The sequence below is a fragment of the Alosa pseudoharengus genome, unplaced genomic scaffold (genome assembly GCF_046254945.1).
Source record: "Alosa pseudoharengus isolate Yale_2024_CS ecotype anadromous, Long Island Sound unplaced genomic scaffold, YU_APseudo_1.1 YU_APseudo_1.1_scf_18, whole genome shotgun sequence".
Taxonomy (NCBI): Eukaryota; Metazoa; Chordata; class Actinopteri; order Clupeiformes; family Clupeidae; genus Alosa; species Alosa pseudoharengus.
In genome coordinates this window covers 36,108,346-36,135,926 of record NW_027468650.1, presented here as the reverse complement: position 1 = coordinate 36,135,926, position 27,581 = coordinate 36,108,346, and the positions used below count along the sequence as shown (strand labels likewise).

Below are 27,581 nucleotides of genomic sequence, written 5' to 3'. Positions count from 1 at the left end.
AAGATAGAATAGTAGCTTACTAAAACTTTTCATTGACAATAGTTGCAGCCCAAGGTAACCCGTTTTAGATCAAGGACAACCACTTGTTTCAGATAGACTACCTGAGGACAACATGTTGCCTACGTTATGATAGATGTCCGCATGACCAATTCATAAGGGATGTGTTAGCTCAGTGAGTAAAGTGTTATGTATAGTAGGTGAGGGACATATATATGAGTTTTGCTATTTCAGGATCAAATCCAATTTAATGCTACAGTGGGCGTTGCTTTCAAATGGCCAATTACGCGGCGTGAAGCTGCGTGAAACTTTAGTACCACTTTCAGCCACTGTGCGTCGCTCTGCCACTGTACATCGCTCTGTCAGTAGCCTGCCTGCAGCCCCTTCTGAAAAAGCAGGAGGCTACCGTTAAACATAATTGTTGCCGAGAGGAATCCCAGCCTACGAATTCAATAACAAAATAAATCATGCATAATTAAACATTACCTCGATTTAGGCTACTTGGGTATGGCTTAAGGCTTGACTACACGGTGGTAACGAAATAACTGTTCAGAATTAATCTGTAGCCTTGGGTAGGCTTCTGCAGAAAACAATGTTGTTGGCGATTTAATACTATCTAGCGACGTTTTTAACAGGCTACGCTATAGAGGCTTAGACAACTATGACTCACGTTTTGGTTTTGTAAATTAATTTGCCCTACTTCTTGACTGCAATGTAGTCAATTGACTGCTTGACATGTCATTTTTATTTTTCTGTACAATAAACAAATACATCTGCTTTATGCCGCAGAATTACATTCATATTTGGCTGACTTCTGCAGACGCGCAAAAAAAACACTGCCACTTCCCTCCCCATATTCCACTGATCACATATCAGACATCAGGGGTGCGTTTTCCAAAAGCTAACTACGTTAGCAACTAACATGGTTGAAACTATGTAAGTACGACAAAACTGTTTCCCAAACGATAGTTTGAACTATGGTGGTGGAACTTACATAGTCCAATGCATCGTTACACTACGTTAGTGTTTCCCAAAACCATAGTAGCAACGAACGTTCGCAACCACTATCGTAAAGTTGTGTAGTTACAACTACACCTTTCACCCTGTGGTAGAATGCTAGTAGAAGCATAGTTCCGGGGATCTTCATGTCAAAGACGTCACTGACGCCAGTTATTTGTTTGCAAATTAATAATTATACATATATTTAGGTTTCTAATTGATATTTACAATTCTAACCACCATACATCCATATTTTAAAATGTCCAAGGCAGAAAATACATAAATTAAAAGTCAATTTGCAGCCACGTGCACGTAAGTCAAAGTCACACACCTGCAGATAATAATAAGGTGCGCACTTTTTGTCGAGTCAGTTGAGAATATGTAGCCTTTGATTTTCATGGAGGGGGGGGGGATTCCTTGTTAGTTTACGCAAACCAGGCCAAGAAGGCTGATTCTGATTTTGATAATATGATCTGCACAAAAGATAAACTTAGGTAAACAACAATGTGAATATTTTTGTCAAAATCTTAACCCAGATTCGAACTCTTGGACAGGGAACTGATAACTGCTGCGCAACGGCGGCTGTCATCAAGTATTGAGTATAAAGCAATTAAGATAGTAGCCTATACAAAAAGTACTTCATACTATCATAAAAATTTGTTAAAAGGAATAGCATTTTGCAATTTGACAAAACACTGGATTAAATATCGTAGGCACAGGAGAAAACTTGTACATCCATTGGCCCGTGGGGAGATCACATGCCAGTTGCCTCTCCCTTCAGTGCTATGACTCTGTTGATGACTTAGTCCAGATGGTCTATGTATTTATTGCAATGTTCGGCTGTGAGTTTGTTTCGCCAAAAAAAACTCTATTGTAGATATCAATGCGTCTTTGTTCATGGGTTTGGCCTAACAGCAGAGTCTTAGACAACTATGACCCACGTTTTGGTTTCGTATATTAATTTGCCCTACTTATTGACTGCAATGTAGTCAATTGACTGCTTGACAGGTTATTTTTATTTTTCTGTACAATAAACAATACATCTGCTTTATGCCGCAGAATTACGCACTTGGCCAGCCTATAGAACGGGCACATTTTGGAGAGAATAGAGAATGTACGCATGCAAGAATCTGTAGGCTATTTGTGGCGGGTTACCAGCAAACAATGTTTAATGCATTAACTCAAGACGTCAAACATTTTCTAAACAATACAAACAGAAAGGATGCAGCAGGCAGCTGGAGAAATTTCCAGTGGAAGAACAAAATGCTGAATGAAGCCCAAAGATATGAAGGCATATCTGGCAAGTTGTTATTTTTTGAAGACGTAAATGGTTGGGCTATAGGCCTAGTTTGCAAGAAGGAGACATAACGCGTGAGCATGCCACACTATCCACAGCTGTGGTAGCGGGGGATAGGAGGATTACTGTTAGCGCAGGATTTATATAAAATTATTCAACAGAAAGCCTGCCTCGAATGCAGGCTTGCCCAAAAACAAGGCCTGTGGTTTGCGCAGCCTACAGTAAGTAGGTCTTAGTGAGTTAGGAGTCCTCTCGACTTCTTTTAAGCTGTCTCAGAGGTGGAAAGTTGCGTTCGTTGGGGCCAGGGCCGGATTAACAATTCATAGACCCTTGGGAACAAATGTCTGATGGCCCTTCCTGCCCCCCAGCCAACGTGAATCGGGCGGTCAGTTAATAGGCCTATATCGTGAAGATTTTTCTTGCCATTTAAGGCACGAGCGCATCTGTGAGGCCAAGCCTCACCAAGTAGCCCGTTTGTTTACAACTAACATTACATTTTAATTAAACTGCTTATAGGCTATGCTGAAATAGTTTCAACATTTTGAATATCAGTATCGGGTGAATTAGGAAATGTTCTCAAAGTAGCCTTATGGCTGAAAGCTGCTTGGGATCCCCCCTGTCAAGCAATATAACCATACAAACGCGCGGCCTGCTCACTCATTGTTTCAAAAAGAACCGGAACTGGCCATTGTAGGCTACGTAAAAATAAACTTCCAAAACTAACGAAAAATATTTATCTTCTTTCAGTTAATTCAAAAGTTTCCAAAAAGTTAAAAACAGATGACATAATGCGCAAATAATATAGCCTAGATATTCCAATATATTCGAATACATGTGTTTATTTTAGAGGGAAAATTCAAACGTTATTTTTGAGCAATTTTGACAGCCCTAGTCCAGTGTAGGCTACGCCAATCGTCTATTAACACCTTCCACCTAACCCCAGTGAGTGGGGGTCGCTATAATGCGTGTGAAATAGCACCATTGAGTAGCCTATGCGAAATAGCCTTAAAATCGGCACCACTCACTTGACAGAAAACAACACCATTGGATTTTTAGATCAAAATTTCAAAAGGCTATGGCTTGAAAATGGTCAGAGATAAAGTTCTACTGTAAATATAAAAATATTTGAGTATAATCAAAAGTTTATGGAGGGGGTAAATTTACCCATCTAATCTGCCACTGGATGGTAAGCACCTCAAATTATGCACCTTTCAGTAAATACTGGATGTTTATATTTGAGCAGGTTTACTTTCTTTTTTGTCATATTACCCACATAAAAAAATAACAGGAAAACAGTAGGCCTAAGATGCAAACCAATAATAGTAAACTATTACTATAACCACAAACCGTTATTACAGGCCTACAATAAAAAAGTAGCCTGGTCAAATCAGTTCCTATCGCGGGTGACATTGTAGTTCTTCAGAGCCCTATTTTTACTACCCCTGCTGTCTGTACCACGTCCATTACGGACACTATCATCACGATTAGCACTGCCACCTCCAGCTATGTTGGGCAGAGGGTAATAAGCATGGTATGCTTAGTGGACACTGTCGTATACGCAAAAGACGCACCGTGACTATCACTGTCAAAATGTTCAGTGTCAATAGACGATCGATCATATCTCCAAAAGGCAGATATTTTCCCCTCAGAATTTCAATAGGTGAATAACATAGCCTACCCACGACTTCATCACACGTGAACTTTTTTTCAACATTTGGCGTAGGCCTATATTTCAAATCTATGGCCTGCATCGCTTCCGCGTCATTACAAACAAATGCACGTCTTCGTGTTTCTCGTGTGTAATACAAGTATTTCCTGAAAACGTTGTGCAGCGAATTTGGGCTTGAATCAAAGCTCTGGATGTCTAGCAACTAGAGGAGGAGAGTATCTATCGTCTATTTTAATTAGTGCCATTGTTTGTTGCAATTAAAAATACCCTCAAGGGCCGAATTACATTATTATCTTTCTATCCATAATTATTAGTCTTTCTTCAGTGAATTAGCAAGATACCATCAGAAGCCAACAATCATAAAACACTTGTGCGTGCGCTCTCTCTCCCCTGCGCATGAAGCTGTCTGCGTGTTGTAGGCTAGATTTGCGTGAGTTCTTTCTATCTGCTTTACTTTTGTGAGTTGCGACCACCTAGGCTATGTTATAGACGTTCTATGAGGTACCAGTGTTTAGCTGTGTCACAAAACAATAAGCTTTGACAGACTACTTTTAAAATGATATTCAGGGCTATATACATTTTAAACATTCGGGGCTGAAGACCCGACAAAGCCTTGCGTTAATTCTTCAGGTGGGAAGTGTCAGGAATTTTCATACGAGAGACGCTCTCATTGGTGGTTAGTATATGGAGTAGGGGATTGACAGCAACATAGCCAATCACATTATGAGAGATGCTGAATTTAACATCAACTGTGATGTTTGATTTTAAATTAATGTAAATTTAGCCGGGACTGTAAGCTGGCACACGTGGGTGCTCGATGTTTTCTGTGGGTGCTCGAGCGACAGAGCACCCACGGTATCAGCACCTATGACAAGCGCGTATCTCGCGGTTGCATCCATTACAAACAAACATGCAATGTGAACGTCTGGGATTGGGGACAGCACTAAATGCTCTATTATCTCCTGTAACTCTGTGATAACAGGACGTAACAGGAAGGCATTTGGCTGAGCAACGGAGGTTAATATGCTCTATATTTTGTCCAAATGATGTCTGTCTATCATTGTTGCACTCGGAGAAAACCGGAATGTTTCATTTGTCCTGCGGTTCTTCTACGGCTGCAAACGGGATTCACTCGCAGTTAACCAAATATTTCTTTATTAGGGCAGGGCAGGCATATTTCTGGCTATTAAATTATTTCTAAACCAGTCTGCTGAAGTCTGTGTAGGGTTTTCCAGGCTCCATTTCTTTTTACGAGACACCCTGCTCACAAGAGACATCTGCCGGTTGTTTGGGTTGTTGGGTTGGGTTGTTGTCAATGGAAAAATAAAATTTAAAGTCGCGTGATACCGCGTGATCCCGCACGCGGACCGCGAGGGAAGCTGGCCAAATCGAAGCAATGCCCACTGTAGTTTGCAAAAGTATTTTTACATGTCTTTTGTCCAAGTGGCCTTAATGTAGGCGGTGCATATAAAAAGTGACTTCAAATCTGTCTAAAGGGGACTTCACATTGCGCGCGGCATGCACTTCGCTCGTGGCAAGGTTGTCCCATGTCCCAATGATTTTTGTTGTGCTTGCTACCGGGCTCAGCGCAAAACATGGTTCATCTTCGACTGCGACATGCGCAGGAGCGTGAAAGCGGCAAAATGCTAGCCTAGAAATCTAGACGCGCCCCTAGCAACTCTCCGTTGGCTTGTGAGCTCCAGAAATCGAAACTCAATCAGGCCAATGAAATCGTGTATAGAGTCGTTAGGTGGGCTTAACATAATGATTGATGGCAGAGTTGCAACGGTTTGGCTTGAATTCCCTGCTACTTGAAAACAAATAAGATGGATGTTGCTGTTGGCGAACAGTGTGACACGAGTTAAGCTTTTATTAAGTTGGCAAACGTTTGAACTAGCCAACTAGCTCCGCTGGTGGGAAACGCATGGGACTCATAGCGCTGCCGCGTCCTATTGCGTGCAGAGGGAATTTGAAAGACAACTGATTATCCTGCCCCTCGGACTGAGCACTGCGAACGGTGAGTGCCCAGACCCTACATTTTAATGTGGGTCTGGCTCGTCAGGCTAGCAAAATGCCGCTTGCGCTGCGCTTTGCTCAGCGCAGCGGCAGACCAGTTCATGCGTGTGCAAGGCATTGAAAATATTTTTTTTGCAGTGCTGCATGTGCAATGTGAACCCCCCCCCATGTCTGACAACTCCTGCTGAGGGCTAGGCTATGAGCACAGCGAGTGCAACCAGTAGGTGGAGAAACCAGAAGGCACACAACAACAGTAAAGTCGGACCTTTAGAGGCCTGCTACAAATCCCTACATCGGCAGTTTTCTGCTACACTGATTTAAACATCATGTCTTTGATATAGGTACTAGAGTGCGGTTCGGGCCGCAAATTTCTGTCCGACCCCGGCCCGCCTCCGACAGAGTTGCTTCTGAACCCGACCCGAACCCGACAGGCATTTTCATTTTTATGTATGAACCCAACCCGAACCCGACGCAGATGATGCCTCAGTTATTCCCATGCTAGTGATTAAACGTTCACGTTTGTGGATAGCCTGTCTTTAGCCCATTGAACGGAAAAAACAACAAATGGAATTCTTAATTGTCTACAGAATTGGATGAGCGTGCACTAGGGGTGTGACGAGATCTTGTGCCACGAGATCTGGCGATACAAAAATGTCACGATATTTCTCGTCAAGGTGACGAGATCTCGTGCCACGTTACAATATACGGCTCTGGCAGGGTTACCGTTGTCCGGTAATTACCGGACATTGGCCGAAAAAAAAAATGAAATGTCTGTTGGATTCTCTGGTTGTTGCGTTGTTTTTTAGTTCTAATGTCTGTATTGAAGATGGTCAATAAAGCTTGACGGCGGGATCAGGATCGGCGATTAGATGATGATTTATTGTAGATGGTACAACAATGAATAACAGAACATAGGCTAAGTCTCAAACAGTAAAACTGTGCAGAGTCTAACAGTTGTTGTTGTTATTAGAAGCGGCTGCTGAGCCTTCCGACAGAAGATGCTCCTCGGGTCGCTTCCTCGATCCGTCTCCGTGTTAAAACCTAAGACAAAGCCTGTTATACTAAAACATACAAATGTCAATCATGCCAACGTGGCAGGTGCCAACCAGTGTACAAAACCCGGCCCTGGCCAGATGGAGATACTAGCCTGAATAGGCAGACATGCTGTCTCCCTCGGCCCATGTTATCACTGATGTTCCTCGGATGTTCCTAAACATCGGCCTGTATGACCTTCATGCTGGTACACAGGCCTAAGGCACAGTTATGTACAATAATATGAACCTGTCCCCGTTGTATACTACACACAGATGTAACATATGAACACATCAGAATACAGTGAGAATACCCCAGAATTCTACAGTCCCCCCTAGAGTCTGATGTGTCCTAACAAAAAAATTGAAAAATAATAAAACCAAGCATTACTTCTCAGGCACTTTAAGGAAAAGAAAAGAAGTGCAGGCACCTTGAAAGAAAACTTAAAAACTGATTATGTTGCTGATGATTATCTCACATTCTAAGGGTCAAAAGAAACAGTTCAGTTCAAAGGCAAAGTCTCTGTCCCAGATGTTGTCTGTGGCTCCCGGCAACCTCATAGGCACATGTGGAGTGAAAAGAAAGAGCAGTATCAGTTGAAGGATAGTGAAAACAATAGTATATATAATCATCTATTATAGGGGTGTAGCAACCTCCCAACCCTGGTCCCCCAGTGAGTCCCCGGTTAACCCGTTGCTGCGTGTTCAGCTCCCTTACGGGTGTCCCCAGAAATCCACCTTTAGAACCAGGACTACAGGATTACTCCCCCCTTGATCTATCTAATTGTAATCATTCTCAAAAATCGGCAATTGTAATTGTATCCTCAGATTAAACATTTCATATATCAGTAATCACACATATTTAATCATCAAAATCAATTATAAGACTTATCTAAGTCTACATGTCCGACAAAATTAAATGTCTCCGGTCAAATTGTCCGATTGAAATTGGCTAATAATCCCGTCCCCCTAACGCAATCTGAATTTGAGAATAAGCCTTAAAATGAAAGCCTATATTAAAGCAATACGTCCTCTGGCTATGTTTTTAAATGTACAGGCTCTACCGTTTGAAATCTATTAAACAACATGCATAGCCTATGCTGCATTTCAAATAGGAAGCGCACGCTTAAAACGTCCATGTTAAACAACGAAAAAATTAGTGAGGCGGTTCTAACATGGCCAGGCCCAGGCAGACTAGCCTTAAAAGTTTTTTCAGAGGCCAGACGCGATGGATGATAAATTGGTAACGTCTGAAGCCTCAGATGTCCGGTCAACTCCACCACCAACAGATAAAAAGCAGAAGTGTCGGGCGTATCTGTCGGAATCATGACGTTGGAAGTGGAGTTGCAGCTGGTTGCGGCCGCTTCAAGACACTGTCATTCTCCGTGTACACTGGACATGCAACTGTGTTCTGTACCCAAAGCATACATTAGGCCTATGCTTTCTCTGTCTATGATCTGCAGGGTTAGGGCCTCCTCGACGAGGAGATTGCTGGTCAGCGGATACTTTCCGGCACAATTAAACGGTATCATTGAACCTCGGACCGAAAGAAAAAGAAACGAAACATTTCCCAGAATAGGAAACATTTCTTAATTTATTGTTATCAAATAAAGAGGCATAGCCTTAGGGGGTAGTAGTGGTCATTCTTGTGTGTGCGCATCTGTGCAAGTTAAACAGTGGAACCACTGGAGATAACGTGGGTAGAAGCAACAAACAACGTAGCCTTTTTTTAAAAAATGAACGAAGTGGACTCTTGCAGTCCATGAAAACATAGATACTGGCTAGATCTTGTTAGGCATGTTTACGTAAGTTAGGCTAATGAACATGTTGCATTCTATTCAGCCTGATTATGTCATTCTTTAAGCTACATAGCCTGTCTCCAGTTTTCCTCAACTTGATGAAAAGTCTTGAAATGAACTGCAACAGTCTTTGAAACTACAGTCCTTCTGTCACTGATCCATATGTTGCATTGACATTAATTGGGGCAACTTAAGGAAATCCTCTCCTCCAATTGAACGAGACGACCTTATACCGGTAGCCTATGTTTTTACCACAGTAGCCTATGCAATGCAAATAGGCATACCTCCACATAGTAGGGGCAGTGGTAGTGTAGCGATTAAGGAACTGGACTAGCGTGCAGTAGCCTGAAAGTTGTCGGTTCAATTCCCGGCTTCCACCGTTGTGCCCTTGAGCAAGGCACTTAACCCCAAGTTGCTCCGGGGACAATTTAATCCCTTGTAATATAGTTGACATATGTAAGTCGCTTTGGCTAGAAATGCGTCAGCCAAATGTAATGTAATGTAATGTAGTAGGCCTAGACTTAATTCGCTTCGTTTTCTTTGGTCTTAAAATCTCCCAACAGACTAACAACTTTTTATTTTAACGTCACCCAAGACAGCCTTGTCGCCTGTCTTGCCGCCTGAAATGCACATACGGCTACATAAACAAATGTAAGCGGTGAGATATAGCCTATGTAGACAGCTGCATATTGGCATTGCAAATTAACCCCATGCTTTTCTATGGAGGATTTTTTGAGCGCTGTGTCTCCTCATTAGAAACTCTCTGGCTTAACGTGTGCTGAATAGGCTACATGCACGAAATGCTTTTTGTGTGCTGGTTTGTTTCCGGTGGAGCCAGGTGTGTTTGAACCTGCCACTATTGGTAATGTAAACTGTCTACAGTTTGGGTTGGGTGTTGCATTAGGGAAACAGCATATTATCCATATTATTGTCCATATTATTTATGCTGGTCTCTAGACCTTACTCTTACACTGTTGGACTAATGTTGGACTACTTTTTGCACCTTCACCATGACACTCACTATCTTGAGCACCTTGCCATGCACACATAACTAAAGGACTATGGTTGGACTACTTTTGCACCTTCACCATGACACTCACTCCCTTTAGCACCTTACCAGTCCTGGCCCTGTTACTACAAGCGTCTTATGCTTGATCACCCTCAGCACATTGGACTTTCTTAATTTAATTTATATAGTGTATTTAGTATTTAGTTTTGTTAGTTTTCTTATCTTTCTTATCTTCTACTGTCTTTATTGTACAGTGGAGTTTAGTTATATGTTTATACTTATACTTATGTTTACCATTTCTGCTGTAAGTGCATGTTGTGTGTGATGTCTGTATGCTACTGAGACCCTTGAATTCCCCCATGGGGATCAATAAAGTATCTATCTATCTATCTATCATTACGATAAAGAAGGATTTACAGGTGTGTTAAAATTGTTATTATTGGGTAAACAGAAGATGTCATTACAACACAGTTATCGCTCAACACAGTTATCGCTCCACCGGAAATGAGCTACAGGAAAAGCCTTTCGTGCACAAAGTCTATTCAGGTATGAGCCGGTATGTTTAAGATTTGAATACACAGTAGGGCTTTGACTTTTTCCCAAAAATCATATTCAAAGTTTGTTTGTTTATTAATATTAATATTTGAATATATTTGAATATTTATTAATAATATTTTGACCATTAAATGTCTTCGGTAAGACCTACATTGGTATTGAACTTAAGTTGTACATATTTTGTCCACCAGGGGGCAGTGTATCAGTCACTGTTATCGCGCAGTCTATCAAGCACAGCAACTGTTGCTATAGCAACCATAGACTCTGAACAGGATGGTAGACTACCAAGCAAGCACTTAGGCAAAGTGTTTGATAGTCTATGGCAAGATCTGAATGTAAGTGGATAATACCGTTCAAGTGTTTTCCAAGTGTGTTCTTTAACTTAAGAGATGTAAGAGATTACTTATTCGCTGGGCAACGTACAAGCTGACGAGTTACATTAGCCTCTAGGTACTAGGATAAACGTTAGCTAGGATAGCTAATAATGGTGTATGGCAGCTGAAGTTATTATTTCATGTTCTGATATGATATGCTTAATGTTTTGACTATGTTACAACTGATAAAAGCATGATGAATAAAGTAACCAAATCGCTTTGCAATATTTTAGCCCAGAAATACTTATGGGTGTTAATTTACAGCATGTTATCTTCTCTTTTCATCCTAACAATGGATTATTCCTACCGCTGAAATCAAGAAGACGCCTATGTAGTCACAAAGCCAGAACAGAGATTTAGGAGAAATTTTTAGCCCCAGGCCATCCGAACTCTGAACTCACACTATACTGACTTTGCACTCATTCACTCCTCAGCACTCATGACCCCCCCCCCCCCACACACACACACACCTACATGACTTTTAGCACTTTTACATCCCTCTCCCTATGCTACAGACCTTTTATTTATTTTCTTATTTCATCACACGTCAAAACACGAAAACACAAAAAACACAAACACAAAATATCGGCCGATATTAGGCATTTTCCAAACTATCGGTATCGGCATTTATAATGGCCGATAAATGAATATTTTAAAAATAAAATAAAAACGGACGAAACACCCTTCAACCATGTCATGAGTGTTGGCGTTGTATAGTTTGTCCACCAGAGGGCACTCTACACCGTCCCTGCTGGCAACACATCCTGCAACCTGCTGATCCAGCCAGAGTCGGGCAGAGAGAACCAGTTATCCGCGAGTGAGATCATTAGTGAAGTGTGTTCATGGTGATTTGGTCACAAGACATACATTGCTTGAAATAACAATTAAAAGAACATCCCCATCAGTTCTCTTAACTCAAATAAGCATGACAAAATTCGTGAAAACAATGTCCAGTTTTGCTGCTGTTAAATAAGCCGAGAGTGAAGCGGAATTAGCTAGTAATTACGTTACGTTGTTACAGTGTAGTTGACTGTCTGTCCTTATAACTTTTGACAATGTGACTGAAGATGTATTTCTTTAATAGCGTGACAGTTATAGCAGTGAGACATATCATCTCTCCCCGGCCTGTTATTTTGAAAGCGTATGTTTTACAATTTGCAGTATGACGTTATCCATTGCTAAATTAGGGCTCATCATAGACTAGCTAACCACAAAGCTAGCTAATGCTATAAATATCAGTGGAAGACCGCTAACGTTAACATTAATGAGCTTGGAAACCACAACAAACTTATTCTGCCTAAATAAAGTAATGATTTGCATTGTAAAATGTAAATTAGACGTGAGAGGAGTGAACATTTAGACATAGAGAAAAAGTATCAAACGTAGCTTGTGCAAAACGTAGCTTGTGCATAAAAGTTAGCTTTTCTTTTACATGTGTGTGAAATCCAATGACGCCAAGTGTGCGTTTCAGACTGTCGTTCAGCCGACAGCAACTGATGATTGAAAATGGTTTGATGTAGCTTGATGGAAATAATTTTAAAAGTGCAGGTAAAGGGATAAGCAAGCTAACATTGTAATTATAAGGTAGCTTAAGGCAATAGGGACTAATTATTACACACGCACACTCAAACATTTAAGAGTGACCTTTATCTTGTTTAATGATAATACAAATGATGATAGTAATAATGTCATCATTATTTTTTGTAATTATTAAGTCTGAGTTCAAAGTTATATTTATGAAGCTTGTTGTTGTTACTGTGTTTTTGTTCAAAATACTAAGTTTCATATCTTAAGTTTCTATTTTTATACATTTTATTTATCAGAACTTTAATATATTTCGATGTTCCTCTGTTCCACTGTGACAATATTATTTAAAAATAATTGTTTTTGAAATGCATTATCATATTATTTTAGTCAATACTCATAAATAACTACAAATAACTAATGTTAGGGAAATCTGTTAATGTTTTGTTGTGTGTTTCTGAAAATATATACGCATATATATATATATATATATATATATATATATATCGGCCGATATATCGGAATATCGGATTTTTAAATCAACAAATATTTGTATCGGTATCGGCCTTCAAAATCCTTTATCGGTCGGGCTAACACACACACACACACACACACACACACACACACACACACACACACACACACACACACACACACACACACACACACACACACACACACACACACACACACACACACACACACACACACACACGAGGGCAGCCGTGGCCCACTGGTTAGCACTCTGTACTTGTAACCGGAGGGTTGCCGGTTCGAGCCCCGACCAGTGGGCCGCGGCTGAAGTGCCCTTGAGCAAGGCACCTAACCCCTCACTGCTCCCCGAGCGCCGCCGTTGTAGCAGGCAGCTCACTGCGCCGTGATTAGTGTGTGCTTCACCTCACTGTGTGTTCACTGTGTGCTGTTTGTGTTTCACTAATTCACCGATTGGGTTAAATGCAGAGACCAAATTTCCCTCACGGGATCAAAAAACTATACTTATACATCTGACTTTCTCCAACTTTTGCACATCTCCATAGAACTTTTTATTTATTATTTTTGATTTCTCCTCCATCTATCTACCCATGTCCTTGATTACCTAGCCTTTCTGCCCCCCCACCCCCATCCCCAACACACACACACAAAAAACACACACACTTACATCATCACTGTCATCACCACATATACATACAGCACACTGCTTGCTACAGTAAGCCTCCTCTACATACTTGCTGCACACTGCCCCCCCCCCTCCCTACATACACAGCACATTGTCTTCAGGATCTTCTCCAACACACATCCTCTACATACTTACAGCACACTGCCCCCACCTACCCACACACACACTGCACACACACACACACACACACACACAGTCACTGCTCCACCGTCCAGTCACGTGAGCCCAGAAGAGCCAATAATAGCCTTGCTAATGAGCACGCGATTCACAACTTCACCAGGCGTGAAAAAGCCTCAGAATCAGAATTGAAAACAACGTTTACACAAAATAATGCCCATAACAGGTTTGAATATTAAGGGCTGCCTAATATTCGTTCGAATATCATTATTTTTTTTAAATATTTGAATTATATTCTAATAACGAAGTTCGGAGTCAAAGCCCTAATATACAGTAGGCAATGAGACTACAGTATATATGACGTCCTCATAAATGTCTAATTAACTTGAGTAGATCAGAACACCCTGTCCCTGACATAACTCTCAGGCAATCAGGCGTCTCACTTTTCCTCATATAACCTGTGACATATAACCTGTGACAGGCTGCCCTAATATCGAGTAGGGTGAGAATATTTGGGCCGCGATACAATATTATTGCGATTCTTAACATATTGAGATACAACAAGTATTGCGATTCGATACTGCGATATATTGCATGTTGTCCTTTGAATAATATGTCTCCCATAAATAAGATTGTTCAACTCACTTCAAATGTCACATTTAATTCTGTGAACATTATCTTCTACACTTTAACTGAAGTGCAAAATCTTAGTAGGAGGGTAGTGCAAAAACTTTGTCATGGCATGGTGCATGTCAAGGTCCTTTCTATACGCTTTTTGTTGAAAACCGAAATACACCCACACTTTCAATGTGAAAGAAGGCGGAGCGTCGTGTATAACAGGTTGTGATTGTGAAGCCATTTTCATTTGAAATTGCCATTGCACAACAACAAAGTGCCACAACAAGTGCCATCTTGTGGGCGTAATAAGCTAATTTAATGTTATCAGAGTCAGAGCTTAAAATTCATTTTTCAAAATGAGGGGGAATTCGCCCCCTTCAGTGCTTCACATAGGTTGGATTAATACAGTTGGGGGGTGAGGAGCGGGGCACATACATTTTACAAACTGAAATCGCATTATCCTTATTACAGGCGTCAAAGAGAGAACAACACAGTCATAGTCTTTTACTTATTTTTGTCATTTTTGCCAAACGAAAAAAATAGTAATCTAGATTTCACTTAAAAATCAGAGTAGCTCCCGTTGACAGCCCTACGTTAGCTGCAGACACAGACAGCTGCAAACACGGAACAGTTCGCTTGAAGGATCCGTAGCCTAGGCGCTGCCAGCTTTGGATGCAACTTCGTCTTCGCTAAGAGCCCCTCACGTCTACACATAGACAACGTAAGTCCAGCCAGAAAATTGTTTTCAAACTCTTAAGCTTTATGTATCAAGACGTGGTGTTATAGTTAGCGTCACAGTATCTTACTTGAGGTCTAGGATGTCGATCACCTTGCACCAGGTTATTTAAAATACTCAATGTAGCAAACTTGGATTTAATCGCAGGTGTATCACTATTAGACTATTATTTTTTGACTCCCAAAATGGCGGCGTTAATATCTCTATTCTGGTCGCACTGGACTATAAGTCGCATTTATTTAGATATTTATTTAACAAAATCCAAGACCAAGAACAGAGAGACTATGTAACTGGACTCATAGAGGCCAAAAATATTGAGAATTCTACCGGGAATGTTAATGAAGACGAAAGAGTGAATAGTGGCAAGCTGAGGGAAGCCCGAGGCTGCCAATGAGGGCTCCAGGGTAATTGTAAAGCAATTTACAAAAGATTAACCGAACAAAAATGCTGATGTGGTACATGAACATTTAGCAAAAAATGTGCATTGCAATCTCACAATCAAGCATTTTGGATGATATACATACATAGGCGCAATCTGGCAGCAGTGCTCGACGGGCCACCTCCGAGAGAAAAAAAGATACGCATTTAAAACAGGGGTTTAAATTTCAGCGTGGGATTGCGGGTATTGCGCATAATTTATTAATTATTGCGCATCATTTATTAAGTCCCACAACTCTAGCCATCATAATACGAGAAATTTCTGGACACATTTTACAGCGCTGTCTGATAACATTAATCTAACTAGATGTACCGCAGAGCGGTACAAAATATGACCGCCGGACAGCACATTTTTTCCACAAAAATAAGTCACGCTTGTCAGATTGTGTTAATTTCCTACTTTGTTCCTTTTTTGTGTGTTTGTAATTGAGTGTGTGCAGAGTGTGTGGTTGTTTTTGTGTATGTGTGTTTTGTGTGTGTGTGTGTGTGTGTGTGTGTGTGTGTGTGTGTGTGTTTGTGTATGTAGGTGTGTTTGTATGGGTGCATGTATGTGTGTGTGCATGTGTAGTGTGTGTGTGTTTACGTGTCTTTGTGTATGTGTATGTTTTTATGTGTGTGTGTCTTTATGTATGTGTACATAAATAAAGCAAATCAGGGAACCACCTACTCTTTGCGATAAGTGCCATGGGATCTTTAACAACCATGGTGAGTCAGGACCTCAATTTAACATTCATGCAAATGAAAACATCTACAGTACAGTGTCCCTGTCACTGCAATAGGACATTGGGATTGATATTTGTTTGGTGGCTTTTGGCCACAGGGAAGAGTGGCACCTACTGGCCAGCCACCAACACCACTTCCAGCAGGAACCTACTCTTCCAAGGAGGTTTCTTATCCAAGTACTAACCAAGCCTGCTTAGCTTCAGTAATTCAGCAAAGTCAGGGTATCTGCTGGTCTGGCTGCTGGCTAAAAACAAAAGGTGAAAGGCATGTATGGTTCTAACTGTCTCACTGAATTGCATTATGCACACTCAATTCTTACTGGTATCTGCTAGACAACAAGTACCAAAACATGATTAGTTCATAGATTTCACACGTAAAATACATTTTATACAACCCCACCCCCATCTTGCCTGTTCATAATTCGGAGAAATTCTTGAATTGTGTGCGTGTACGTGTTTATATGTGTGTGTATGGTCACTAAATGTACACATAAATTAATTTATTGTATGGCCCCCCATGAACGAACGTCTACGAAACTTGGCATGCATTCAGAGGGTGTCATAATGATCCTACACTTTCAATTTTGTGCAGTTTTTACCATGTCAGCCAGAGATATTGTGATTACAACACCTAATTTTTTAATTTTTAACTAGGTGGCGCTATACATGAATTGAGTGGTAATGGGATGGGTTTACATGGCCCCTTAAAACCAACATACAAAAAAAAGGTGGTCCTCCTAAACCCTACGGTTCTCGAGATATTCACAGAAAACTGTGTCTGCCCTACCCTCCTTTCGGGGGGTCTAGTCCAGCGGGGGGGCTACAGATCAAAACGAAAAACAATGGTTCCATGCTATCCTTGTGGGGCTACATGCCCACCAAGTTCCGTGCACCCCGGTCTTTCAGTGTCCCAGGAATCCTTGACGGAAATTTGGCCATGCGAAAAAGAAAAAAAGAAAAAAAATCTGACTAAACCTATATGACCGCCGCTTCGCTGCGCGGCGGTCATAATAATGGAGCGGTCTGAATGCGGGACTATTGACTGGACTATCAACTGCTATTAACAAGAAAGGAAAACGAAAGTTTAGCGATCAGGCACCGTCAGGAATTTTGCAAACATAGAAGCATGACAGCCTAGAGTGGCCTTGATACGCGAGAGAACATCGATTTGTTCTCCATTTGAGGAACATTATAATAGATTGCAGATGTGCAGTGTTTCCGCTAGATTTTTTTTAACAGTGGCGGCAGCCCCCCCCCCCCCCCGGTGTGATTAGCTAGAACTTTATTCATTCTAGCTAATCACACCATTTAGCCTAAGGATTCAGGAACTAAAGACAGGCCCATCTTCTGTCTGACTCGCGTCACGTTAACCCATGCATTAATGTCACTTGAACGCTTGAACATACCGGTAGTTCACGTTGACAATAGAGAAACGCTTAGCTTACTTCGTTTATGACAGAAATTAAGTTTTGTGCCAACATGTAGAAACACAATCCACAACACTGCCTTTATTTGGTGCAAATCTCCTTTACTTTATAGTCCGCAATTCACATTAAGCCTACTAGGCCATCATCCCGAGTGCATACAAAATGTTTTGCCATTTACCTACGTTACTACCAGTCGTTGCATTTTTACTGCGTCGATTTGCGATTGAGTGCGCAATCTGCGCATCTAATGTAACAGCGGTGTCTTCACGGAGACATCCACTCTCCAGTTGTTGTTGCGAGCGAGCTAATAGGCTACGATATGGGTAGCTTTCAATACTATCAGCTAAAGAAATGAATGGATTTTCCTTTAGTCCATGAGCCACAGGCGCAAAAAGGGGCGTGTCACTACCACTTGGGGGGGCAAATTCTCACTATATTTTTCTGAAAGCTACATATCTCTGGAGTATAAAATGGTATGATAGCAAGTTGGATTTTGTAGCTTTGCGGCTGTGCAGGCCTTCAAAGTTGACCTCTGATTTGAAAAAAGGAAATTCCGCCTATCGGCTTTTTTTTGTTAAACCACTCATAAGAGCCCAGAAAATAATCCAAACCTCATTATTACTGATGCATATGTGGTGTTTGATGTTGGCATACATATTTTGAATCATTATGTGATTTTGCCCTTCATTTTGGTTGATAAAATTCAAGATTTATGTGTAATAATGAGCAAATCTACGTTTTCAGAGACACAACGTGTTGCAGCACTAATTGAAATGCCCACTACCTCATTAATCAATGTATTTATACCTTCCTACCTCCCAGCAGAGACTTGAAATACAAATGATTACATAGGTCTGCATTGCTATGCTATTTACTATTTGTAAATGTACTATTCGGAAACACCCCAAAATTCAGTAAATTAGTATTTAATAAGAGATATTCCAAGAGATCAAAACATCATGATTACCAATCACATATTACCTTTACATTCAAGGAATACCATATTGTTCACATCACCACATGTACCCAGCTTAACATAAATATTATAATTTTATAATGTCCATGGCACATGAAATACATACAGTAATTTCCTGTGTATTAGCCGTATTGTGTATAAGCCACCCGACAGTGTTTTATGCAAGTTAAAAGAAACAAAACCATATACCATATTAACTGCCCCCGTGTATTAACCTCATAGCTGAAGACATTTTGCAAAATCAATGTATAAGCTCTAGCTAATAGTTGGGAAATTATGGTAATTGCATCACAGGTGCTACATTATACATTTCAGTTGTACTTTTGACTAGTAAGAATGTGGGAAATGAGATGTAGATTAACTGGTTGGTGAAAATATACATACTTTACACATTGTTATCATTATGTACAATTATTATTATTATTATTATACTTAAAATTGTCTTTCATCTGATGTTAAAATAATTTCCATTGAAAAGAAATAATAACTATTTTCCAAGACTTGTTCTACAAGTACATACATTTACAACAGTTTTAAAAATGCTACACAGTTCTGATGAGAAGAGACAGAAACTGAAATTGGATCAATCCATTTTCAGAGGAACATGAGTTAATTTGCATATCTACAGCAGGCAAAGCAACACAAGAGGTTAGGGATGATCTGATTCAGGCTCATACTACAGGCAAAGATCATGACATAGAGGCTGGAGTCAGATACACCTAAGCACAAATTCCATGATACATTGACAAAGCAAAAATTAAAGACATGACACGAGCATGAGTCAAAAAAGAAAACACAGGCACATGGCAAGACCATCATGTTAAAGACTGGACATGAGAGAAGTCTTTTGTCACCCTCTTGGACCTTGGCGACACCTGAGGGGACCCCAAGGAAAACCTCTAAAGCAGCACTTGCAAAGCATTTGCAGAAACTTGCATCACTATCAGATAATCTTTCAGATGAATATAATACAGCAACAATCATTGATGGAATGTCTCTGGTCCAGAAGGTCAATAACAATGTCTCAACTTATGCAGACATTGCTGCTGTTATTCATAGCATGATCCGTAAAGAGGCAAAGCAGAGGCAGATAATTTTTTAGATTAAATTAGATTAGATTTAGCTTTATTGTCATTGTGCAGAGAACAAGTACAGAGACAACGAAATGCAGTTTGCGTCTAACCAGAAGTGCAAAAAAGCAGAAAAGTGCAATGTGATATACAGTACACAGTATAGGCAGGTGGTGCATAGACAGGACAAGAAATATAGTGCAGTGTAGACAGTAGTACAGTTGTTTTGCAGAAGGTGGTTTAGAGTAGCATAAATTAAATATAAATATGTGCAGTGTATTAGCAGTTACCTTATAAGAGCAGAATAAATATGGCTATGTACTGTAATATGAACAATGTATGAACAACATGTACAGGTATGTGCAATGTAGTGGCGGTACCATTATAGTAGTAGTAAGAACAATATAGATATATGCAGTGTATTAACAGAATATATTACAGAAAAACTGAATAAATATGGATATTTAGTATGAACCATATAGACAGATATGTACAGTATGTACAACTATGTGCAGTGTGGTAACAGTACCATTGTAGTGCAGAAACAGTAACATTACCATAGTACAGTGTTTCCCAAACTTTTTTTCTGGCGACCCACTTTTTAAAAATGACAGACCATCGCGACCCATTTCACTTCAAATCTACCCTGCAACCACCAATATTGTTTTAGGCCACAGGTTCTCCAACTTTTCTATGCCTCCCCCAACCATACATTGCTATAGGATCCCTGCTTTGAACACGGTTGTGTTGCATTTTGAGCACCATCAGCGTGAAAAGTTGGAAATGACTACTGAAAAGATACGTTTTAATGCGCATCCGAGAGTAGGGCAAATTCTCGCATGTTGCGCAGTAGTCATTCGTCAGCATAGTAAGCTGTTCCTGTATTTCTAAAAAAAAAATGTTGTAGGCTATTTGCGTTGCAGACAAATGGGTCCACAACACTGTGGACGTCAATTCAAATGTAAACAGCAAATAACTCAAGTCGTTATATTGTATTGTTGTATTATATTATATTGTATTCATGGGTTTCATCAGGTCCCTTTCCACAGGTGTATAAAATCAAGCACCTAGATTATGAATACAGACTGCATGGTGCCTGATTAATACACCTGTGGAAAGGGACCTGATGAAACCCATGAATAGTCGTTATATCAGAACAAGAGGCGTTTGCGCAATAGCCGGAAGAATGCGCCTTTACTTTGGAGTTAGCGAGGTAGAAAACGATAGGAATAGTGTTTAAAATGCCCATTTAAATTGTAGACTATAATGCACTGTTGTGCATTTTAAATCAGAAATAAGAATGTGAGGAGGTTGCTATTAACTTTAAAGATTGCATCTGCAATCAAAACTGTATGCAAATTTAATGGCCTTATGTCCGGTCTATGGATGTCTGCTTTAGTTGACAGCGCGGTCACTAGATTTTAATCGGTAAAGTTGAGGAACTGGTATCTATTAATGTTCGTGCAAATAGGCGGATTCATGTCCCTTGCAGTTTGCAACTGCGAGGTACATGGCAGGCGCCCCATAGAACGGTTTCATTTTGAGAGGTAGATATCCATGCTGGCACCCCCTCTGCGATGCGTTCGTCCCCCAGTTTCATGCGCCAGTTTCATGAGCTTTTATGACAAAACCGTGACTGTGGTAGTTAACAATCTACACCCTAATAGAAAACTGTTAGCTTTCCTGGTATCAAATGACAAATGGTATCAGTTAGGCCTATAACACAACATAAATTGTGCTGGCGACCCAAATAAAATCTCCTGCGACCCACCCGTGGGTCGCGACCCAGACTTTGGGAAACACTGCCATAGTAGGTAACACTCCATAATAAGGTGCCATAATAAATAGCAAGCTAGTAATTACCTAACCCTTTGTTAATTGTTACTAACATATCTATTTGGCACAAGTTAATAGTTTTTTAATCATTAATTAAATATTAGTTGTTTGCATAAATAAATTGATATTAAACTCTGCTTCTGCCTATCCCAATATGAACCGCTCTCCATAGGACCCTTACAATAGATAGATAGATAGATAGATAGATACTTTATTGATCCCCAAGGGGAAATTCAAGAAAAAAACACGGAGCTACCTTGACATGCTGCCACTGTTGTCGGCGCCGGAACCGCTTGCAATAAAGTTGGTTAAGCTTAATTAATATGTTAGTAGTATATAGCTATAAGCGTGGGGCCCCTTATAATAAAGTTGGTTAAGCTTAATTAATATATTAGTAATATATAACTATCAGTATGGGGGACCCTTATAGTAAAGTTGGTTAAGCTTAATTAATATATTAGTAGTATATAGATATCAGTGTGGAGCCACTAATAATAAAGTTGGTTAAGCTTAATTAATATATTAGTAATATATAACTATCAGTATGTGGGACCCTTACAATAAAGTTGGTTAAGCTTTATTAATATATTAGTAATATATAACTAGTCAGACGGTGAAGGGGCTGAGACCAAAACTGGCTTATCACATTTATTCCTTTAGGAAATGTTAAAACAAAACAACAAGTAGTTGAATGGGCTATATTACATGCATCATTCCTATACCATCACTGTCAGCCCTACTAGCAAGGGAGACATGCGACATGGAATGTTCAGGTGCACAGAACAACAGTTTATTAATATTCTGAGACTCACTAAACACTTACAGACGTAGACCATACGGAGGTAATGCATAATGCTAAACTAAATGTACATTCATTTCCTGCTAGACTGAATTGCACTTTCCATGCACACTAAGCTAAACTACACTGAATGCATGGAAAGTTGCTAGCGAGTCACGTTAGACTCTCGTGGTCATAATGAAAACATTAATAAACGTTCTCTAAGTTGCTAGAATTGCACCCAAATCTTAACAATACATGTAAAGTAACATAATACAGGTGGTATATCAAAGTTTTCAACTTAAACAACATTTTACAGTTACAAAATTAAAACAAAGTGGGGAGAGCTTTATACAGTCAACCTACGCAATGCAAAGCATACCGCTTCTGATCGGCTATGGCAACAATACAAGGACAAAACGCAGCAGAGCTGCAGTATAGCGTTTCTCCAAAGGGGGCTCCAAAACACCAATCTCAATAAAGCTGCTTAATTACAGCGAAAATCACATACAAACACTAAACTACATTTCTAACTCTGTTACACCCCCCTCCCCTGAATTTCACCAAATTCAAGCAGCAACCAAATAGTACTTCCAAAGGCAAAGAGTACACTACTTTCAAACACTAGACAGAGTCACCAATTACAGGACAGCCAACCACAGAGGTATCCAATAAGGATGAAGTGGAAGAAGAGGAGCGCAAACTCTCACACAACCAACCACTGGCAGTAGGGTGCACCCCACAAGACCATAAAGCCATAAACCATAAATTCCATAAATTATCCACAAAACTAATCAGAAAAGCTAGATAAATAATAATATGTCATTAACTTTTATATTAGCATATAGTTTGTAAATAAACATTTAACATTTAAATGATGTAAGAAATAACTGTTAATTAGTGCCAAAAATATATTTAGTTAACTATTAACATATATTAATACAATATTAGTTAATAGATTTGTTAAAACATTAACATACAGATTTTATGCAAACAACTAATATTTAATTAATGATGAAAAAACTATTAACTTTTGCCAAATAGATATTTTAGTAACAATTAACAAATATTAACAAAGGGTTAGGTAATTACTAGTTTGCTATTTATTATGGCACCTTATTTTGGAGTGTTACCCAATAGGATAATATAAGTGTATGTGCAGGATGAAAAGCAGTGGAATATGGCTATGTACAGTATAAGTGTAATTACATTTGTATGGACATTTGTAAATAAATAGATGGATGGGATAGATGGGTGGGATAGGGTAGTGCAGTTGTGGGGGGGGGCTAGGGGATGTCCGCCTCCTTGTTGTCCCTGTCAAGGTTGCCATGGTCGTGGACACCTCAACAGGCACAGGCAAGGAGGCATCAGGCGGGGCAGGGGGTGATGGGGGCTTAGTTGGTTGGATGTCACCAGGATGGTAGATGTTTTTTCTTTACCTTGACATGTTTCGACGTATACTTCCGTCTTCATCAGAAGGTCACACGGTGTAGTGTGACGCATTTTTATCAGCTGATGTTGTTACGGAGATGTGATCCACCTGTCAGTTTCCTGCATGCCAGAGTCATTAAGCAGGAGAACAACCGATACCACCGCTGGATAAAGGAGGCGATTGAAATAAGAAAGCGGAGCCCAAAGACGATGAACAGAGATGAGGGAGCATATATGCTCTCCCATACCTGGAGTGCCGTCCTGGGGGGCGGCTGACTGACAGCAGGAGGTGTGGTCCACCTGTCAAAAAACTGACAGGTGGATCACACCTCCGTAACAACATCAGCTGATAAAAACACGTCACACTACTCCACCGTGTGACCTTCTGATGAAGATGGAAGTATACGTCGAAACATGTCAAGGTAAAGAAAAAACATCTACCAATATATGTGTATGTGATAAAAGAAAAACCAAACTTATTTATCTCAAGTGTAGACACAATGAATGCAATACAAGTAGTCCAGAATCCAGTTACAGAGGGAGGTATTGATGCCCAGTTCACTGAGTTTGGTGATCAGTTTGGAGGGGATGATGGTGTTGAACGCTGAGCTGAAGTCAATGAACAGCATTCTTACATAGGTGTTGCTATTGTCAAGGTGGGACAGGGCAGAGTGAAGTGCCATAGAGATGGCATCCTCTGTGCTCCTGTTCTGACGATGAATTCTATGAATAGATTAAAGATCCTTTGTACTCGTTTCAGCTACAATTTAAAAAACATTTGTACTGCAGACCTATGTATGTCATCATTTAACATTAATTTCAACTCACAATTAAAAGTAAGGAAGGTAGAATAGTAATGATCAATAAGGTCTGCATTCAGGTATTGCCATAACATGTTGCTCTGAAAACTCAAATTAGCTTTTTTTTGCACATAGGCTAAATCTTGAATTTAATCAACCAAAATGAAGCGCAAAATCACATAATGAGTCAAAATATGTATGCCAACATCAAACACCACATATGCATCAGTAATAATAAGATTTGGATTATTTTCTAGGCTCTTATGAGTGTTTTAACAAAAAAAGCCAATAGGCGGAATTTCCTTTCTTTCAAATCAGAGGTCAACTTTGAAGGCCTGTACAGCCACAAAGCTACAAGATCCAACTTGCTATCATACCATTTTATACTCCAGAGATATGTAGCTTTCAGAAAAATTTAGTGAGAATTTGCCCCCCCAGGTGGTAGTGACAACCCCCTGTGGCTCATGGACTACTTAGCCTGTGCTACACCTTTCCACCAAGTTGTCTGAAAATTGTAGTTTTTGCGATGTTGACAAACATGCGTAGCACATGAAAGCTCTTGATAGCGCATGCCACTAACGTCTATAAAAAACAATATATTTATGGAATAAAACTAGACAGGTACCTCGGATTAGAATTGCTGTTTCTTGTTAAACTGCAATTTTCAGCAGCCAGCGGAGGGCATTTAGCCTACTATTTAGATTCACTGTAAACAACTCGCCACGGATTTCTGACCAGGTTTCTCTTGGTGGTGTAATGATTTTTAGAGGGTGTAAGATAGCGATTTTTGGATCATGCGTCAGACCACACCTTCTGCCACACCCCTGGGCGCAAGGTTTAATAAAAGTGGAGCGCATGGCGCAAAATCCGCCACTGACTGGGGTGTAAGATAAGAACAAGCTTTGCGTTGTGCTTTACGCCAGTTTGCACCGGTTGCACAATAGAGCCCAAAGATGCTTTCTGTGATTCAAACTTTTTCTCAAATTGAGTGAATTCCTCAGTGAATCAGTCCGTTGATTGTCTATTGTCTGCTGTGTGCATGCTAAAAACAATCCAATCCATCTATCCTGGCTTTGTAAATGGGAGACAGTCATTACAAGTCATTACAAATTCCAGCCAATCACCATGTTGCATCTGGTACATGGAAGGGAGAGATGTCATTTGATTGGCTATTAAGCTCAGATGTCAATAAACACTCCAGATTTATGGACTGAATCTTTATTTCCTTAAAATGAGAAAATACCAAAAATGGTGTCAAATGAAAGGTTAATGCATTATCTGTTTTTTCTCTTCCCTCAAAGCTCAATGATCCATCTACAATGAGGATGTATCATAGACCCTACCTTCAGTCTCTCCTGCCTGATTCTGTGTACAAACACTGCCTCTATAACTGCTTCAGAGCAAAGAAACAAACAGTAACCCGCAATCTCCGATGTCTGAGCAGTGATGGTCTCACAGCTCAGTCCATAGTCAAGCAGAACTCATTGGAGGTGTTAGGTCAGACATATTGCTGTGATGAATACACTAACATTACGCCCAAAATTTTGTCCAAAGTAGGCCGTAACCTCCATAATAGTCCACATCACCCACTCTGGCTTATTAAGGAGCGCATTAAATCACATTTCTACAGTGCCTACACTGGCCGGTGGGGCAACCCACTCTTCTCCGTATTTGACAACCTCAATCCTGTAGTAACTGTGGAGCAGAATTTTGACAGCCTGCTCATTCCAAAGGACCATCCGAGTCGCAAGAAAGGGGACAATTACTATCTGAACCATAACACCATGCTGCGTGCACATACCTCTGCTCATCAGACAGAGCTGGTTCGTTCAGGGCTGGATGCTTTTCTGGCCGTTGGGGATGTTTATCGGAGAGATGAGATAGATGCTAGCCACTACCCAGTGTTCCATCAGATGGAGGGGGTACGACTCTTCTCCAATCATGAAGTAAGGGGGCTGTAAACAACTTTAATTCAAATTGTGTGTTTTCTCTATGCATGTCTGTAAATCTGTCAATCTCTATCTCCTTTTTTCACATAACAGCTATTTGCAAAGGTGACAAATGGCGAGGAACTGAATCTGTTTGAAAAAAGAGGTCGACGTACCCCTCAAAAACAGAAGACTCATACCCTGGAGGCAGTGAAATTGGTGGAGTTTAACCTCAAACAGACATTAACACATCTGATCAGACATCTATTTGGGGAAGGTGAGAATTTGATCCAAATATTGTGCTTTTATAGTGCTCTGCTCATCATTCACTTGATATCTGTATTATACTTCTTCACTGGTCCATTCTGTTTCTGTTTTTCCTCCCCTTTCCTTAGAGTTGGAAATACGCTGGGTGGAATGCTACTTCCCATTCACTCATCCCTCCTTTGAAATGGAGGTTCGTTTCCAGGACAGATGGTTGGAGGTGCTTGGGTGTGGAGTGATGGAACAGGATTTAGTCCATTCAGGTACACCGTCATATAAGAGTCTCATAGACATCATACACACATAGGCCCTGAATTTGAGAACGGAATCTCACAGGGAAAATGGGAATGTGGTAAATCAAGTGGTGAGTGTAGAATCTAGACTTTAGATAGTTTTACAAGAAAGAAAATGTAACATTTGTTCTGCTGTTCTAAACAATTTAATCCATTACCCCCCATATACACCCCCCATACCCTCTTCCCAGACACACACAGGTACACCCCACCCCCCCCCCACCCCCTCGCAAACACACACATTATTAACAAACAATTAATAGGAAGATGAAAAGAAATAGGAAGATCCGTCTTGTGTCTATGATGCTATGTCACACAGTGAAAACTAAAAAAATCACAGTGATTGCAATCATGCCATAGGGGCATAGATGTACCAGGGCTCAAAATTAACAATGTGTCAACATCCCGGGGACCATAAAAAATGTTTCCGGGACACAATAGAAAGATGTCTGGGACAACTCTGGGACAGTAGAAAAAAGCCATTTCCTAAACTGTTCACATGAAAATCTAAACGTATCTTTCTCATCTGAATAAAATAATACAAAAAAATATTAACAGCGAAAATACAACAGGTTTGACCAGGCGTAACGGGCAGCTGGCAAAAGCAGCATTAGCCAGCTGATCTGTAAAGAAGCGGTTTTGTATACGCAGCCTTACAACACTGTTTACTGCTCTTCGAATCACTGTACAATGTCATTTT

The 27,581-nt window shown here is 40.3% G+C and overlaps 1 protein-coding gene across 4 annotated transcripts in view; it reads left to right on the top strand.

Moving 5' to 3' along the window:
- fars2 (phenylalanyl-tRNA synthetase 2, mitochondrial) overlaps nt 1-27,581 on the top strand; it is a 73,784-nt gene that overhangs the window by 6,813 nt on the left and 39,390 nt on the right. The window contains exons 1-4 of one of the 4 annotated variants that reach the window (XM_076291079.1): nt 10,489-10,707; nt 25,698-26,342; nt 26,439-26,601; nt 26,720-26,851. In XM_076291079.1, the coding sequence (XP_076147194.1) occupies nt 10,504-10,707; nt 25,698-26,342; nt 26,439-26,601; nt 26,720-26,851 (1,144 nt within the window). In that variant the 5' untranslated portion in view covers nt 10,489-10,503. Of the gene's footprint in view, nt 1-10,488; nt 10,708-25,697; nt 26,343-26,438; nt 26,602-26,719; nt 26,852-27,581 lie in introns of those variants that run through there. The other 3 variants (XM_076291080.1, XM_076291082.1, XM_076291083.1) reach the window with 3 other exon arrangements.